The sequence below is a fragment of the Molossus molossus genome, unplaced genomic scaffold (assembly GCF_014108415.1).
Source record: "Molossus molossus isolate mMolMol1 unplaced genomic scaffold, mMolMol1.p scaffold_m16_p_11, whole genome shotgun sequence".
Lineage (NCBI taxonomy): Eukaryota > Metazoa > Chordata > Mammalia > Chiroptera > Molossidae > Molossus > Molossus molossus.
In genome coordinates, this window is record NW_023425346.1 from 5,228,042 (window position 1) to 5,247,939 (window position 19,898).

General features: G+C 40.3%; 1 protein-coding gene across 2 annotated transcripts in view; it reads left to right on the forward strand.

Moving 5' to 3' along the window:
- The window catches only part of CNTNAP5 (contactin associated protein family member 5), an 883,849-nt gene that overhangs the window by 732,140 nt on the left and 131,811 nt on the right, over nucleotides 1-19,898 (forward strand). For both annotated transcript variants that reach the window (XM_036254192.1, XM_036254193.1), the window contains exon 18: nucleotides 5,587-5,826. In XM_036254192.1, coding sequence (XP_036110085.1) covers nucleotides 5,587-5,826 — 240 coding nt within the window. The remainder of the gene's footprint in view (nucleotides 1-5,586; nucleotides 5,827-19,898) is intronic.

Consider the following 19,898-nt stretch of genomic DNA (forward strand, 5'->3'; position numbering starts at 1 on the left):
TTGAAGAAGAGAAATGCTGTCAGAGGTCATTTTAGTTTGTTGGTTTGAATTTTGTTGTTTAGTGTGCAGTGATACATCCATTTAGAAACATCAGGAGGCTGGAAATGCTGAAGGTGCACTATCTCTACTTTTTATAATTTAGGGGTTCAAAAAAAGAGCAAAAACAACAAAACAAACAACAACAAAAATATGCTCTATGTGGCTATAGCAGTCAAAATGAAGAATCGCATTCCCTATCACTTAGACATTTAGAGACACTGGGTATTTTTACTTATTGGGCAGAAACAGATAGCATAGCATATACTCCTTCCCTGGGAAAAGTGGACTATGACTGTACTTAAATATTAATTTGGCAGTCTCCAGATACCTTCAGCCAATGGACTATTTTTCAATCAAAGCAGAGCTTCGTTCAGCATTGTGACCACTGGCACTGTCGCTGTGCTCGGGAGCACTTGCTGAGCACCAGAAACGGCTGTTTCACAAATTAGCATAAATCTCTTAGCACACCTCTCCTGTCCGAATGTGACCAGGTGAGGTGCTGATGATCAGCCAATGCATGCCGGATTCCCGAAACAGGCTTCCGTCCCGCGATAATTACGTGGACTGCCATCCTGTTTCACTGGTCGAATGTAACCAAGCAGGAGAAGCTATGACCTGGGGCTTCTGAAATGTTACTATGTGCTCAGACTTCCCGGCTTCGACCCTCACCGGGGTCTTGTTCATCTGTCTCACCATTTCCTACTAATGTGCAGTCTGTAAAAGGATGAGGCAAGAGAAGTCCAAGAACTAGTGCCCATGGCCAACAGTGACATAGGAGACCTGGGTGTGAGCGCCAGGTGAACTGCCAATAGGCCTTTGTAGGAAAACAGCCCAGGTGTGCTTATTGTCCTTACCTGCAGAGCAAGGTGATGAGGCCGGTAACTACTTTTCACAGTGTGAGGATCTGCTCTCTCCATGTACACGGTAGGAATGACATCTTTATCCCCATGCCGATGTGTGTAGGAGCAAGGAAAAGTCTCCTTCTCCCCATATTTCCCATCTCATTTTTCCAGATGAGCCGAAATTATTGAATGGGCCTTTGGTAAAGGTGTCGGCTTGTGAATTTCATTTTGTGTGGCTTTTCTTCCTTCTTATTTTTTGGGTATTTCGTGGATCTTTTTATCTTTTATTTTTTTTTTACGTTTTTGTATTTTATTTTATTTTATTTTGGTCTTGGCTTCTTTATCTGGGTCAAAATAAACCAAGGTTACTCCCAACTTATAAGTTCATGGGGAAAGTACTACACTGAGTTGATAAATCATGAAGTTGCATTATTTCCCACGCTGGAAGGGAATTAATATGCCTGTTTTCAGGCGAACCATGTCAGGTGTGGTGAGGGCACACAGGAGAAATGGGGGCTCTTGTACATGTGCCCGGAAGGCACAGGGAATTGAGCTCTTTCTCTGGAAGAGGGAACATGTGTCCAGGTGACACATGGAGGTTTGCTCAGACAGGCTGAAAATGATGATAGTCAGTTTTCAAGAGTCGATTCATGCTTAGTCCAAGGAAGCAGCATTGCAATGGACACACTTGATACCAAGGGCAACCGCGGAGTCTCACACAGCAGTACCTCTAGCAGGCCAGCCGACTGCTGTCAGGAGGAGGCTCTGAAAGCCAGGGGAGTAAATGCATACATGCGTGTTACTTGGTAGAAGGAACCATGTAGGACACCAGAGGAAGAAAGTAGAAAAATCACTTAGTTGCAGTACTGACCCAAATTGTCTAATCAAATAGTTCATTGTAGGATTTAGGGGTGTGAAGGTACACGGTCTTTGAAGATTAGGGGGTCTCAGTCTGACTCCTGGCTCTGCTGTATACAATCTGTTAGATTCTTGACTCTAGCCAAAGTAATGTCAGTGACACAGATTTATAAACTGTGCAATGTGAATAACATGATGATACCTTGTTTCCCCATTGAGTATTCAGTGAGTTCATTATAACATTTCTAGCATACAGCAACTATGTTTGATATTTTTTTTAGAATTTGAGGCATCATTCTGATTCTCTTGCCAATTAAGTATGAGCCTCAGTGAAGTGACTTTCAGCACCTTAAGAATAATGTTACATTGTTGTTGTTCTTCTTTCAACCTTGTGTAAACTCTAGACAAGATGCAGAGAAGGAAAGAGAAAAGCCTAGGGGTGCAGGTGCCAGGAAGGCCACGTGAATGCGTGAAGTGACGGTGGGGACCGGGCGGGGCGTGTCCACAGTGTCCCTCTTCCTGCAGCTGAGTCTTGTCCTGCAGGAAGCAGGTTCACCGCCAACAGATCTCCCGATTCCTTAGTGGAGAATTATTAGAATCTTTTAAATAGTTTTTTTTTTTTTAAGTGTAAAATTTAAATAGTGGATAGGCAAGACTTATGTGAACTAAGGAATGTGGTCTATGAGTGCAGGTGTGTTTGTGATGGCGGGGGAGGAGGAGAGCTGTGGAGCGTGGGGGAAGATGCCACATGACATAAATTCAATTTATTTTTCTTTATTGATTTGAGAGAGAGAGGAAAGGAGAGGGAGAGAGAGATAGAAACATTAATAAGAGAGAACATCGATTGGCCGCCTCCTGCATGCCCCCACTGGGGATTGGGAATCGAACCAGTGGCCTCTTGGTGCAGGGTTTGACACTCAACCACTGAGCCACACCTGCCGGGCTCATGACCTAAATTCAAAGTCCATGAGGAGGTCGGAAGTTGAGGCCGACCACGGGGCAGTGGAGAGCCATTAGCATGTGGATGCCTGCCGCCCTGGGGTCAGAGTGGGAAGATGGAGAGAGAAGGAGGGCCGGCTCTTTCGTGGCACATCAGCCATGCGAAGGATTTCAGCTGGGTTTTCTGCAATAACTACTCTCTGAGGGGTAACAAACAGGACCAGCAGAATTAAAATTTTACATGTGGTTGATCTCTCTGATTGCAAAGTGGTGAGTAGATCAAAAGACTCAAGGCAAAGAGTTGGGAGATCAGTTAGACCATTGTTGCTGGGATTTGAGTGAGGTGTGCTCAGATGTGGGAAGAAGCAGATGGGTCCACAATACCTGTGAAAGCAGACCACAGGGCGGGGCTGGGGGAGGAGCTTGAGTGAGGGGGCGGAGACTGTGGGTGCATCTCTGCACAGTATTTACGTTTCGCAGAGGGTCACACCTCCAACACTAGTGTACACCTAGTAGGTAATGTCAGAAATGGACGATGTTGACACTCTGGCGGGCATGATGTGTGGATGGGGAACATCTTCCCAGAATTATTCTCTGCTGAGTCTACATACAGGGGTGGGCAAAATTAGTTTGCTGTTGTGAGGACATGAAACACAGTGTATTCTCATACTATTATTTATTATCGTATTATTTTCCATATGAAAAACTATAAACCGACTGTTGCCAACCCCTGTATTGCTTGTCCATAAAGAATAAAGTCTTCTAACCTCTGGTATTTTATTCCCTTGTAAAGAATGAGCAGCAGTCTGGTAAAAACTGAAATTTAGTTTATTTGCCATTTCGTTCATAGTCGATTGTTTTGTCAGCGTCTGGGATTGAGTTGATCCTGTTTTCTGGGTCGTGCTCACTGTGTTCTATATTTCTCAAACTTCAAGAGGCTCATTTCTGTCAGAGAAACCACCCAAGTTGCTTTTTACATTTATGAACTTGTCAGCTGAGTCACAACAGATTCTGCATTCTCCACCTCTGTTAGAAAAAACAAACAAAAAATGCCACTAACAAGACATGTGAAGAATTATTTAAATCCACCACAGGGAGCAACTACAAAACGAGGGAAACATAAAACAAAGCGTTTGACTGCGTACATCCTGTCTGCTTTTTTCTACACAATCTCCAGGAAAGAAATAATTAACCTCCCTCCACGGTCTGCTTTTACTTATAATTGATTGATCCTGTGGTTCGAGGAGACGCACTCACCGATATTGACACAGACAGGAGAATGTGATTTGGGTTTGACCTCCTGGCCAGCTCGAGGCTCACTTCCCAGAACGGACAACACGATGCAGCTTTATCATTCCTTCGGGAGAAGAGACTAGATTAATCGTGGAGGGAGCATTCTGTCTTTGGAGGCAGAGAGCGAGGGCCGTACATATATTTACAGGTCTGATGACCTGGTGTAATTCAGGGAAGGCAAAATTCTCCCCTCTCCCACCCTGCATTGCCCCCCTCCTCATGTCCAGTATTTGCTTGTCCACCCTGACAGGCTAACTGACGGCAGGAAATGTGTACACGACATCTTCATTTCTTTACCAGACAGCTCTGTTTCTTGTTGAACATCTATACTCCTAGTCTGGAATAGCACATTCAAAATTCATATCTGTATCCATTTTAGTGGGGATATATTTATATCTGGATTTGCCGGTCCAAGATTTAATAAAGTTTCAATATGAAGAACTAGAAATAATGAGGCTCAGAAAGCAGAATTGTCTTCCACGGAAAATAAATGGAAGTCGGTCCTAGTTTCCCAGCACACCGTGTCCTCCCCTTCAGCACCCCGTGCAGTGTCCTCCACGACCTATGTGCATGGGTTGGAGCCCAAGGCATTGAGCTTGGAATAGAACTCGGGCTCTTTAGTGATGGACATGTGTCTTCTCTGGGAACTTCCAGAATTCTTAACACAAAATCAATATCTGCTGATGGGATTGAGCTTAATTTCTGGGCTTGTTGTCTCTCAATATACATTTTTCTGAAATGAGAGGTTTAAGATAGTAGAATCCTGGATTTCCAACAGTAATAAAACATTCTGAATCTTTGAATTGACTCTGTTGTTGAATAATTTGCAATGAGCATTGCAGATGTCTCTGAAACTTTCAAGATGTACCCTCAGAAAGATGGGTTGCAATCCTTTTCAGTATTCTAGAAGAAATGTGTCTTCCAAACAATTATTTGCTGTAATCTTTGGGAGAGAGACATAATTGTGCGTGTTCAAGATCAGGGATAGCAAAAAGCAGTGACTGAGAATCTCCTATATCTTAACTACTCTTCACTGTGAACACATGGAATAGACTTGTTCTTATTTTACAGATCAAGAAGCTAGGGCTCAGCTGAGTGAGTGGTCAGTATGGCTAATCATCTATAACATGAGTGTGTCTCCATGTCTACCTGGTCCTAAAGCCCACCCCCTTTCTGGTACATCACAGTGCCCAAATAATCATCACAATGCCCTTCCCATTTCCTACCAGATGAGTCCGACCACCAGCTTCTGTTCCATTTCAGAGAGTTGACAGCTCTAAACTAATAATGCACTTTATTCCATTTGCACGGAAAATAACAAGTTCTTCTTTTCACATGTCTACCTTAAATATGTAAAGTTCAAAGTTCCATATGAGCTAGAACATTTTAAAAACAATTTTTGAGTGTGTGTGGGGGCGGGTTTCCCAGCCTGAAAAGGCACGTGCTTTTCCTAGACCCTTTAAATTTCTAATTCTCCATGAAAACTTTATTGAAAAAGTCCAGCACAGCATCACAACAGAACAAGAGTCAACTGTTATGAATTCTAATATTAAACTTAAAACAACTGAACCCCATGGTAGCTTACATTATCTTCCTTCTGTTTTTCACCACTTAGGAGGAACATCATCCAAACAGAAAGGCTTTCTAGGATGCATACGCTCCTTACACTTGAATGGGCAGCGACTGGACCTGGAAGAGAGGGCCAAGGTGACATCTGGAGTCCGACCAGGGTGCCCGGGCCACTGCAGCAGCTACGGCAGCATCTGCCACAATGGGGGCAAGTGTGTGGAGAAGCGCAGCGGGTACTTCTGCGATTGCACCAGTTCTCCCTATGAAGGGCCTTTTTGCAGAAAAGGTATGACAGACATTTTTGTTTTCCCATGTATCACATTGTAGTACTTACAGTCCATGGTCAAGCCAGGGTGTTCCATCACCTTAGAGAGTCCTCCAACCATCACCTAGTCTTCCTCAAATTCTCCCTGTGAAGAGACTCTGGCTGTCTCCTCAACATAATTACATACAGTAATCATCAGCGGGCATGGACATTGGTGTGAGATTGTAGTAAATGGACAGGAAGAGGACACGAGGTTCTCCATGGTCAGGAGTCAGCTGAGCTCCGGGAAGGGCGGATTCTCATTCATGTTGAGTCACCTGGATCGTGAAGGGTGCACTGACCTTCCAGTTCCACTTCCTCAGCCTATAAATGTAATCAAAGAATAATAGAATCTAGCCCTGAAGCAACCTTAGAGACTCTGAAGCAATTCTAAAGCATTTTTGCAATAGAGATAGTTAAGTTAATAAAATTCATATCATGTATTTAGTAAAATCTCCCCATTCTGCAGGAACATATTGGGGTTTGAGGCTTTAAAAGTCCTCCCAGATATTCATATTGACTTCATCAGGTCACGAAGAATGGAACAGAGGAGTCAAAATTCCTGCCCCGATGCCTTATTACATCCCCTTCAAACCTTATTAATTAATTTTTTGACAAAAACTAACCATGATGGATATACACCTTAGACAAGGAGCGGCAGTTTTGATGTAAATTATCTAGATGAATTCAAGGTAACTCTATGAAATGTAAAATCTCATTTCCCGTTGTAAATACTTAGTATTTTTTTATATATAGTATGATGAAAGACTTGGTCTACTGTCTGTGTTTGCAGAATGTTTAAGTTTATTTTACTGACAGTTTGTTGAGTAAATAATAACAGCAACATTTCAAGAGCAACGTTTAGAGAGATCAAAGACGGTGGCAGTGTAGGTAAAAGTTACACTCACCTCCTCCCAGGACCAAACTGGAATTACAACTAAAATATAGAACAATCAACCTAAATAACCCACTGAAGACTAGTTGAAGAGAAGTCTTCAAACGAAGGGTTTAAAGAAAAGCCACGTGAGACGGGCAGGAAGAGTGGGGACGGAGAAAGGGCTGCGAGGCCCCCACAGGAGGCAGCCGAGATTCTGGAGGGAAATCTCAGCTGCAGACATTCTCCCTGGGGAGGGAAGGTTCTCGGCCCCACAGCAGGGTCCCCAGCCCTGAGCACCGAGCCAGGAGAGGCACTCACATCGCACCTGGCTGCGAAAATCAGTGGGGTTTCTGTCCACGAGGGAGAGTTGAAAGTCAGCTAGTGACCCTGGTCCCCTCTTAAAGAGACATTGCACTAAATCTTGTCCATAGCCATTCACCCTGTGCTCTGGTGGAAGGAGGGCAGAGCAGACGGGAGCCATGTGAGGAGAGCGTGGGTTTGTGGCTCTGGAGGGAGAGCCGAAAGGTCAGCTACCAGGGCCCCAGTGCTGAGCCCCTCGCCCAGACTGCCGGTGCCGTCTTCTTGGGTGGAGGACTCCCCTCCGTGTGGCATCAGCCGGAGGAATGCTTAACCCCACGCCCCAGACTCCCTGTCGCTGCAGCCTGCAGTGCCCACTCCCGCCCTGCAGAGGATCCAGCTGCCTGGGCCCTGCATGGGAAAGACCGGGAGGACTCCGAAGGTGTCAGTGACTGAGTGGTGTGGCTATAACATGGCGGCCACATGTCTCTTGTGAACATGACTGCTGAAGAGCCCTTCCTTTACACAGCCAAATCTTGGTTTGTTTGGACCTGATAAACCCTAGTGGTCTCACCCTGATAATTCCCTGAGACCCTGCCAAAGCACAGAGGTCTTTGGACACACAGTGGGTGGCAGCTACCCTTGAACCTTTGCTGAGGGGCCTCAAATCCAGCACTGGCACAGAGTTTGAATGTGTATTAATCTGGTGAACAACATTCACTCTCTCTGGCAACTCGCTGAAAACCAACCTCATGTAACTTGAGTACCAGCAGAGGTTCTTTCAATGACTGAGCCTACCAGGCAGCTGGCAGGCAGAGGCAGGTGGGAGCAGATCTTGGGGTGCCGTAGGCCTTTTGTAGACTTGACCGTGGACCTCGTGGAGCCTCAGTGTGCAACTTGGTACTTTCCATGCACATCCAAGCCTAGCAGATCACCTTGTACCCCCAAACAGGTCAGCCAGAGCCAGTTACAAAAGCATCTAACATTGACCTGCACCAGAGCCCCTCCCAAGAGGCCCAAGAGTTAACACAGCCAGTAGCAAGGTTCAGAAAGCATATAAGCAAAATTCAATTATCTACATAAAAGGCACATCCAAAGGGGCATCTCAGGAGGCCCTAGACCCTGCTGAGGTGAATTCCACTTTTTGTGGTTAGCACCAGCACAACAGGTTGTACACCATTGTCAGAGACAATCCTCATAGTAACGTAGCATGAGGATTGAACTCACATGTGAATAGGCTATTAGCAATCAAGATTCAATTACACCTGGAGAGCTCACATAACCCACACAAGGGACATTCCTGGACCACCCAGTGCAGGTGATCAAGAAGATTGTGCCACTGGGTCTCAAAATATACCTACTACATAAAGCCACTATAACAAAACTGGGAGACATAAAAAATCTACCTAATAACAGAAATAAACACAAATAAGCAACCAAATGGGGAGACAAAGAAGCATGTCACAAATGAAAGAACAGAATAAATCTCCAGAAAAGGAGCTAAATGAAATGGAGGCAAGCAACCTACCAAATATAATGTTAAAAATATGGCTATGAGGCTCAAGGAACTTGTGAGAACGTTAACAGCATGAAAAACAACATAGAAACCATCAAAAAAAACAGCCAGAAATGAAAGACACAACACCTCAAATGAACAATATACTAGAAGGAATAACCATTAGATTAAATTAATCAGAGTAGCATATCAGTGACTTGGAATACAGTGTAGCATAAAACACCCAATCAGAGCAGAAAAAAAAAATTAAAATAAATGAAGGTAGTTTAAATGACCTTTAGGAAAACATGGAATACAATAGCATCTGCATCATAAGGGTACCATGATGAGAAGATAGAAAGCAATGGGATGAGAAACTATTTGGAAAAATAATGGATAAAAACTTTCCTAAACTGGTGAAAGAAAAAGACACTCAATTCCATTAAGTGAAGAGAGTCCCAAACAAGATGGACCCAAAGGGCCCCACACCAAAACACATAGTAATTAAAATGCCAAAGTTTAAAGACAAAGAGAGAATCTTAAAAGAGAAAGGCCCTTAGTTATCTACAAGGGAGCTCGCATAAGACTGTCAGTTCACCCTGGCCGGTTTGGCTCAGCAGTTAGAGCATCAGCCTGCGGTCCAGAGAGACCCGGGTTCAGTTCCCATTAAGGGCACGTACCTCGATTGCAGTTTGTCCCCGGCCCTGGATAACCATCGTGTGGGTGGCAACCACTTGATGTGTCCCTTTCACATCAGTGTTTCTCTCTCTCTCTCTTCCCCTCTCTCCCTCCCACTCTATCTGAACAAAAAAGAGAAAAATGTCCTCGGGTGAGGATCAAAAAAAAAAAAAAATACTGTCAGCTCTTTTCTCAACAGAGATATTTTAGGCCAGTAGGGAGAGGCATGAAATATTAAAAGTAATGGAAAGCAAGGGCCTACAACCAAGGTTACTTTATTCAGCAAAACTATAATTTAACATGGAAGAAGAATTAAATAACTTCCCAGACAAGAAAAAACTAAGAGTTTTATTACAACCAAACCAATATTATAAGAATTGTTAAAGGGTCTTCTTTAAGAACAAAGAAAAGAGAAACATAGTTATAAAGAATAAAATAATAATACATGTGTACCTACTAAAAATCACTTTAAATACAAATGATTTAAATGCTCCAACAAAAGGACATAAGGTAGTTAAATGAATAAGAAAAACAAGACAATTAAAAAAAAATGCTATCTACAAGCAAATCTTGATGGACGTAAGGGCAGCGATGGATAGTAATACAGTTATAGTAAAAGACTTTAACACCCCATTGACATCAATGAATAACTTTTATAAACACACAATCAACAAGAAAACTATAACCTTAAATGACACACTAGATCAGATTAATTTAATTTATATCTTCAGAGCATTGTACCCCCAATCAGCAGAATATATATTCTTTTCAAGTGCACATGAAACATTTTCTAGGATAGAACATATGTTAGAAGACAAAAAATATATAAATAAATGTAAAAAGATTGAATCATATTATGTATCTTCTCTGACCATAATGGTATGAAGCTAGGAATCAATCAAAAGGAAAAATGAACAAACATCAAACAAACAAACAAAAACATACAAAGACATGGAAGCAAAATAACATGTTACTAAACAATAACATGTAACTATTCAAACAATGAATAGGTTAACAATGAGGTCACAGCAGAAATTAAAGTGTACTTTGAAACAAATAAAAATAAGAACACAAAAACCCAAAAATCTGTGGAATACAGCAAAAGTAGTCCTAACAGGGAAATTCATAACATTTCAAGCCTACCTCAAGAAATAAGAAAAATATCAAATTAGCAGTTTAACTTTACACTTAAAGGAACTAAAAAAGGAAAACAAGCAAAGCCTCAAGTAAGCAGAAGAAAGGAAGTAATAAAAATCATAGAAGAAATAAACAAAAGAGTCTAAAAGACAATACAAAGGATCCATAAAGCCAACAGGAGGTACTTTAAAAAGTAAGCAAGATTGATAAACCTTTAGCAATAGTATTCAAGATAAAAAGACAGAGGAGCCAAATAAATAAAATCAGATATGAAAGAGAAGTAACAACTGACAACACAGCAATGATAGATTGTAAGAAAACATTACAAAAAAACATATGCCAAAAATTTGGACAATTTGACAAAATGGATACATTACTAGAAACATACAGTCTACGAAAACTGAATCAGAAAGAATCAGAAAATCTGAACAGACTGATTATAAATAATAAAATTAAATCAGTAATAAAAAATAAAAATAAATAAAAACTCACAATAAACAAAAGTCCTGGACCAAATGACTTCACAGTCAAATTATACCAAATATTCAAAGAAGTAGGAACAAGCCCCTCAAACTCTTCTAAGAAATACAAGAAGAAGAAAGACTTCCATGCTTTTTTTTTTTTTTTTACAACACCAGCATTATTCTAGTTAAAAAACCAGCCCTGGCCGGTTTGGCTCAGCGGTTGGAGAGTTGGCCTGCGGACCAGAAAGTTCTGGACTCAGTTCCTGCTAGGGCACGTACCAAACAACAACAACAACAACAACAACAAACAAATAAGGCACTAGAAAAAAAGAAAGAAAATTATAGGCCGATATTTTTGCTGAACAAAGATGCTAAAATCCTCAACAAAATATTAGTAAATAAATTTCAGCAACATATTCAAAAGATCATATACCATGACCCAGTGGAATTTATGCCTGTGATGCAAAATTGCTATAATATCCACAAATCAATTAACATTATAAACTAATAAAGAAAATGCAGTATAAAAATCATATGATTCTATGAAGAGATTAATAGAAAGAATTTGAAAATATCCTGTACCCATTTATTATAAAAACTCTCAGCAAACTGGGAGTAGAGGGAATCTACTCAACATAATAAAAATTATGTATGACAAACACATAGCCAACATCATACTCAATGGCAAAAAAACAAAAGTGTTTCCCTTAAGACTGGGAACAAGACAGGCTTGTCTGCTCTCACCACTCTTACTCAAGAAGTCCTAGCCACACTAATAAAACAAGAAGAAATAAAAGACATCAAAATCAGAAAGGAAGAAATAAAAATGTCATTATTTGCAGATGTAAGGATACTATAGAGAGAGAACCCTAAGGAGTCCATTAAAAAAATTATGGTGCTGATAAATAAATTCATAAATTAGCAGGATACAAAATAACTCTCCATAAATTAGTTGCCTTTTATACATCAATTATGAATTTCCAGAAAAGAAACAAAGATTATCCTATTTACAATTGCATAAAAAAAAAATACTTAGGGATAAATTTAATGAAGTATCTAAAACACCCATGTTGAAGAAATAAATTGAAGAATGTACAAATAAATGGAAGCATATACCATGCTCATGGACACAAACAGTTATATACCATGCTCATGGACACAAACAGTTAATAATGTTAAAAATCTATACTACCCGAATCCATTTACAGATTCAGTGCAATTCTCATTAAAATACCAATGGTGTCTTTCACAGAACTAGAACAAATAATCTAAAATTTTATATGGAACCATGAAAGACCCTGAATAGGAACAGCAATCTTGAGAAAAAAGAACAAAGTCAGAAGAATTATGCTACCTGATGTCAAACTATACCACAAAGCCATAGTTACCAAAACAGCATGATACTGGCATAAAAACAGACATATAGATTAATGGAAAAGAATAGAAAGCCCAGAAATAAATCCATGCCTATATGAGCAATGAATACTTGAATAAGGAGGCAAGAGCATAATAAGCTAAAGACAGTTTATTCAATAAATGGTGTTGGAATAATTAGACATATATGTGCAAAAAAGTGAAACTAGACCACCATCTTACACCATACACAAGAAAAAACTCTATGTGAATTGAAGATTTAAATGTAAGACTTGATGCCACAAAAATCTTAGAAGAAAGCATGGGCAGTAAAATCTCAGACATTTCTCTCAGTAATATTTTTTTTTTCTGTTATAACTGTTAGGAGAGGGAAACAAAGAAAAAAATAAACAAATGGCACTACATCAAACTGAAAGTTTTTGCACAACAAAGGAAATCATCAACAAAATGAAAAGATAACGCACAGAATGGGAGAACATATCTGTTCATGATACGTCTGATAAAGGGTTAATACCCAAAATTTGTAAAGAACTCATACAACTTGTCCTGGCCAGTGTGGTTCAGTGGGTTGGCATGTCAGCCCATGCACCAAAGGGCTGTGGGTCCATTCCCAGTCAGGGCACATGCCTGGGTTGCAGGGTTGGTCCCCAGTCGGGGCATATACAGGATGCAACTGATTGACGTTTCTCTCTCACACTGATGTTTTTCTCTCTCCCTCTCACTTTTCCTTCCTCTATCTCTGAAAAAAAAAAAAAGGTCTCTCAAGACAAAGGATCCATGATGTGCTCTTCCTAGAGCATGCCCCTGCCTTAAAAAGAGAGAGAGAGAAGGAGAAAACTCATACAATTCAATACCCAAAATACACAATAAAATCAATTAAATAATTGGCAAAGGACCTACATAAACACTTCTTCAAAGAGGACATAGGAATGACCAATGGATATATGAAACAATGCTCAAAGTCACTAATCATCAGAATGATGCAAATGAAAACCACAAGGAGATATCACCTCACACCTGTCAGAATGGCTATCATCAATAAATCAATACACAGAATGTGTTTTAGAGAATATGGAGAAAAAGGAAGCCTCGTGCACTATTGGTGGGGATGTAGATTGGTGTAGCAGCCACTGTGGAAAACATCATGGAGGTTCCTCAAAAAATTAAATTTGAAACTGCCTTATGACCCAGCAATTCCACTTCTGGGTATATATCCAAAGGAAACCTGATATACCAGTTTGAAAGAACATATGCTCCCCTATGTTCATTATAGCACTATTTACAGTAGCCAAGCTATGGAAGCAACCCAAGTGCCCATCAATAGACAAATGAATAAATAAGCTGTTTTGTATATATATACACACTTCAGTATATTACTTGGCGATTAAAAAGAACAAATCCTACTATTTGTGACAGCATGGATGGACCTAGAGGACATTATGCTAAGTGAAATAATTCCGTCAGAGGAAGAAAAATACCGCATGATTTAATGTATACGTGGAATGTAAAGAACAATAAAAACAAAAACACAAAACAGAAACAGACTCATATATACAGAGAACAGACTGATGATAGTCAGAAGGAATGGGCATTGTGGACTGGGTGAAAAATGTGAAGGGTTTGAGAGTACAGGTGGGAAGTTGCAAAACAGTCATGGGGATGTGAAGTACCGCACAGGAAATGGGTCAATAATCTTTTAATAACCACGGATGGTGCCAGCTGGGTACTCAAAGTACTACTGGGATCACTTTGTAAACTGTAAAATGTATGATTGGCTAACAACTATGCAGTACAGCTGAAACTAATGAAAATAATATGGAATGTAAAGTAATTAAAAATTTTTTTAATACTTATCCGAGGACATTTTTCCATTTTTTGTTCTGATAGAGTGGGAGAGAGAGAGAGGAAGAGAGAGAGCGAGAAACATCAATGTGAAAGGGACACATGGAATGGTTGCCACCCGCACGACCAACCAGGGTCAGGGACAAACTGCAACCCAGGTAGGTGCCCTTAGCAGGAACCGAACCCATTCTCTCTGGACCGCAGGCTGACACTCTAACCACTGAGCCAAACCAACCAGGGCAGTAATTTAATTTTTTTTAAATTAAAAAAGTATTTATTCATTTATTTTTGTTAATCCTCATCTGAGGATATGTTTCCACCGATATTTAGAGAGAATGGAAGGGAGGGGGAGAGATTGAGACACAGACATTGATCAGCTGCCTCCCACAGGACTCCAGGGATTGAACCTGCAACCCAGATACATGCCTTTGACTGGAATCTAACCTGTGACCCTTCAGTCCTGGAGCTGATGCTCTAACTGCTGAACAAAACTGGCCAGGAATTAAAATATATATAATTATATATTTAAAGAGCAGCATCTACATTATTAAAATAAAGTGTTTTAATCACCATTTTAAACGCTGTGCATGTACAAATAATAATAACAGTTCTAAAAAGTCATATCAATTCATTAAAGCACATTTCCCAAGCCCCTATGCCAAGCAATGCTTTGTTTAATCCAGTTTCCTGTTGGAACTTAAAAGCAAGAAGCCCCCAGATCGTCTTCAAACCTCTGTACTCCATGCTCTCTTCATCCAGCTGCACCGGCTCTCCCAGCTCCTGTGAGTTGCCTGCTTGTCAGTTGGAGAGCTTGAAAATCTCTCAGTGGCACAGACTGTGGGGCCAAGAGTGTGTGCCCTGCCCTGGAGCTTGAAACAAAGCAGAGCACACCCAGAGAGGCACCCACTGTAGCCAAGAGGAGCAAAAGGCTGTGGGGCAGGTCTCTGAACAACTGCCCTGAAATCTGAATGGCTTCTCTAGACTGAGTCAGCATAGAAGGAGCCAATGCAGAGTTAACACTACCAGGATGGCACTCAAGTACCCTGGCTTTGTCTTATCGGATCTGTAGCCTAAGCTTCTGTTTGAAAAAAAAAAAAAGGAATAGACCTCTCTGCATTTTTCCAGGGACATTGTTTAAATATCTCATAAATCATATTGTTCTGGATTTAGGGTAGTTTTTCATTGGCTCCATTCTCTGAAAGGGCTCACGTGGATCCTCTGCTGCTCACGCCCCTGTATCGCCTGACTGACACTGTTGGTATATCCCCTGTGCTTGCTCCCACTTCTTAGTTTGACCTACAAGCCAAACAGACGGATCTGTGTTTAGCCTTTCAGCTTGTTTCATAGTTCACTGTTTCCAAACTGTCCCCTTCTCATAAATCTAAGAAAATAATTATCTTCATATTCAGCAGTTCCCAAGTCTATAAGATGAACCTTTTTACCAAGTCCATCAGCCATGCCAATTGTCTGGGAAACTTGGCTTGAAACTGAAATGGAGCCTTTAGCTACAAAGTTGTTTTCTACTGGAGCATTCTTCTATGCTAACTTACTATGGCATAGATATGTCAGGGTGTGCAAGTACTGGAAACCTCTGCGGTAGAGTTAGGGAGATTTGTCCATTTGTTCTGCCTGGGCTAGAACCATAGTCCATTGACCCACTTTCTATTACAATACAAAGAAATAATACTAATACAGTTAGCTTGTAATTATTGACTGAAACATTCTTTATCCCCAATCTAGTAAGGAAGATGGTAATATCTGCATTTAACTTATGAAAAAATTGAAGGTCGCCCTGGCCAGTTTGGCTCAGCGGTTAGAGCGTCGGCCTGCGGTCCGGAGAGACCCGGGTTCGGTTCCCGCTAAGGGCACGTACTTCGGTTGCAGTTTGTCCCCGGCCCTGGTTGGTTGTGCGGGTGGCAGCCACTCGATGTGTTCCTTTCACATCGATGTTTCTCTCTCTCTCTCCCTTCCTCTCTCTCCCTCCCACTCTATCTGTACAAAAAATGGAAAAATATATCCTCGGGTGAGGATAAAAAAAAAAAAAAAAATTGAAGGTCACAGAGGTTTAGTGACTTGCTGGTTAATGTCAGCGTTGGAGGTACAACCAACATATTTTGGGTTCCTTCTCCCCCTATATGACCCTAATTTTATTCTGTATAGGAATGTAGTAATAAGATTCAAATATGTAGTTTTTTTTTTTTAATTGAGGTATAATATACATACCATAATATCAACTTTTTAAATTATACAATTCATGGGATTTTAGCATGTTCACAAAGTTGTGCTACAACCGTCACTATCTAATTTCAGACCCTTTTTATCTTTCCCTCCAAAGAAATCTCACACTTATTAGCAAAATCTTCCCATTCAATTCTCCCTCCAGTTCCTGGAAACCACGAATACACTTTCTGTCTCTGTGGATTGACCTATTTTGAAGATTTCATATAAATAGAATCAATCATACAATAGAAGGCCTTTGGGCTCTGGTTTCTCTCACTTAGCGTGTTTGCAAACTCCATCTATGCTGTAGAATAAAAGTACTTTGTTCCCTTCAATTTTCCAGTGAGGGTTTCAGTGTCTGGACTCCCCACATTTCATTTACCCATTTCTCATTGTGTGGTCTGGGATGTTCCTCTTTCTGTGTGTGTGTGTGTGTGTGTGTGTGCTGCTAATAACACTCCTGTACATGTTTTTGTATGAACTTATGTTGTCTATTCCCTTGCATATGAACCAGAGGTGGGATTGCTGGGTCATATCATAACTTTATGTTCACCTTTTGGAGGAACTGCCAAACTGTTTTTCAAAGTGGATGTTCCATTTTAAATTCTCACCAACAAAATCAGAGGATTCTGATTTCTCCACATTCTTACCAACACCTGTTATTGTCTGCCTGTTCAGTAATAGACACTTCATTGTGAACATATGAAACGGTATTTCTTTGTGGGTTTGATTTGCATTTCCCTGATGACAACTAATAGTGTACATCTATTTCTGTACTTGTTACCCATGTGTATATCTTCTTTGGTGAAATATCTATTCAAATATCTTGCCAATTTTTAAGTTGGATTTTTTTTTTATTGTGTAGTATAGGAATCTTTGTAGATACATAATTTACAAATGTTTTCTCCTTTTTTTTTTTTTACTTTCTTGATAGTATCTTTTAAGAACAAAAGGTTTTTTTTTTTGTTTTTTGTTTTTTAATTTGATGACTTCCAATTTATCTATTTTTTTCTTTTGTGTTTTGTTCTTTGGGAATTATATCTAAGAAACCATAGCCTAATCCAAGGTTGTGGAGTTATGGCTATAGTTTCATCTAAGTATTCTATTCTATGGTCTTACGTCTTACATTCAGTGTCAGATCCATTTTGAATTAATTTTAATATATGGTGTGTGGTGGGGGCCCAACTTCATTGCCTTGCATGCAGATGTCCAGTTCTGACACCATTTTTGATGTGCTTTTGTCTTTAGCCACCTCCACCCCCACCATTTTCTGAACAGTCTGTGTATGACTGCCATTATAATATCATTTAAGTTATTTTTAAATTAAAAACATTAGCCTGGCCAGTGTGGCTCAATGGTTGAGCATTGACCCATGCACCAAGAGCATGCCGGTTCGATTCCCGGTCAGAGCACATGCCCAGGTTGTGGGCCTGATTTCCAGTGGGGGGCGTGCTGGAGGCAGCCAGTTGATGTTCTCTCTCATCGATGTTTCTATCTCTCTCTCCCTCTCCCTTGTTCTCTCTCTCTAACATCAATAAAGACAAAAAAATTAATTAAAAACATTGGATAACATATTTAGAATCCTTTTTGATAATACATTTGGAAATCTAGACAAATAGAAAGCCAGTCGACTCAAAGATAACACGTAAGAGGAAAATCTGAGTTCCTTCTAGTTCTCTTCTTTGTATTCAATATAGCCGTCTGCCCATTACATTTTTAACCTGAATTTTGTTATTTCGTGTTATAGACATCTAATATAGTGTGTCAGTTTTAATGACTGCAAAATGTCCCAGCTGGTGGGATTGTTTCTGCCTGTTTGAGCCCTCCTCCCACCGGGGGTGAGCTTGGCAACAGCGGTGCTCTGCCACCAGGTCTGCAGGCGTTCTGACCCGGCTGGTCTGCAGTCTGCAGGTGTCACCGGGCTGTGTGCCTCCACCTCACCACCCTGGTTTCCTCATCTGTAGATGTAAAAACGATGGAAAATTCAGGAATCCTTCACAAAGTGTCGTGGTGAACATACAATGAGCACTTCACAAAGCACTTGGGAAAACGCCTGACACATAGAGTTCACACAATACTTGCTCTTATATTTTAGAATTTTAAATTATCCCAATTTTCACACATGGGGCAAACTGTGATGAACATATTATTTAGCTTGTTTTTAGTAATAGAATTTAAGTGAAAACATAATATGTATATTTAGGTACGGTTTTACTAATTGCAAAAAAAATGCTGTTGAAAATGTTCTCTACAACGGCCAGCGTAGCTCAGTGGTTGAGCATCGACCCATGCATCAAGAGGTCGCCAGTTTGACTCCCAGTCAGGATACATGCTCAGGTTGTGGGCCTGATCCCCAGTGGGGGGCATGCAGGAGGCAGCCAATCAATGTTCTCTCTCATATATGTTCTCTCTCATATATGTTCTCTCTTGTCGATGTTTCTATCTCTCTCTCTATCCCTCTAAAATCAATAAAGAAAAAGAAAAAACATTTCAAAAAAAGAAAATATTCTCTAACATTTACCTTCCTGACAACTTATATCATTTCTTAACTTTTTCGTACAGAAGAATTCAGTTATACACTCTAGTAGAGAACAGTTTTAGAACCCATGTCCCCATTAGATAGCTTCAACAGCTATCAGCTCATGACCATTTTTATTTAATCAATATGCTCATATCTCCTCTTCTTTTATTATTTTGAAACAGATGCCAGATAACATATCTATAAATATTATAGTAAGTACTGCTAAATGATAAGGATTCATAAAAGCACATATCCACAGGATCATTATCATAAACATTTAAAGAACAATTTTTAATAGTATGCCAACTGTTCTATTTATTTTTGTTTGTTTCACGTTTTCCTAAATTAATTGCAACCTAACTGATTTTTAATAACTACTAGCCAACTCATTACCCAGGATTGGTCTTCGTGCTTGTTCTAATCCTAAATTTAATTCTATCACTGTTATTAGGACCCGTTAGTCTTTATTGTGTTTCTGCTATGTGCCATGACTTTACGTAACTGCTTCCAATCTATGTACCTACCACAAGACTGAATACATCCATGTTTATGTTTGAACACCTGAGGTTAGTGAGATTCCATGAGAACTGGAGAATAGCACAGCCATTTCCAAAGTCCATCAGACCACATGGCTGACTCAGAAACACACCTTCTGAAGCACACCTGTCTCCTGGCTACTTCTCTTAGCTCATTCCACGTGTTGACACCTAATCAGCATTGAGATCCTCTTTCAGATCTTCCCAGGCTACTGTACCCCGTGGAGACATCCAACTCTGGGAATTATTTCTGTCCCTCACATGTAATATAGGCTACCTTCCATCAGTGTTATTACTATTATTTGTAATGTGTGTCCTGTCTGCTCCGAATAGAATCAACCGAGTTCTTTCCACCAGGGAGATGCCCAAGAGATGTGCTCATATTGGTACTGTGGTCCTGCTTGCTGGTCATTGATGAGCACCTTCAAAGTTAAGGTTTTCTTCTGTTTATCCTGATGGATTTGGATGTTCAGACAAATCCATCAGAAAGCTTTATCCCTTATATTATAAAGTGTAACAAACTGAGAATAATAGAATCCAAGTGTTTTTGCTGAATTTACTTGACATTGAAATTGAAAACACCTAAACAATAAGAGTACTAGGAATAGGGGAG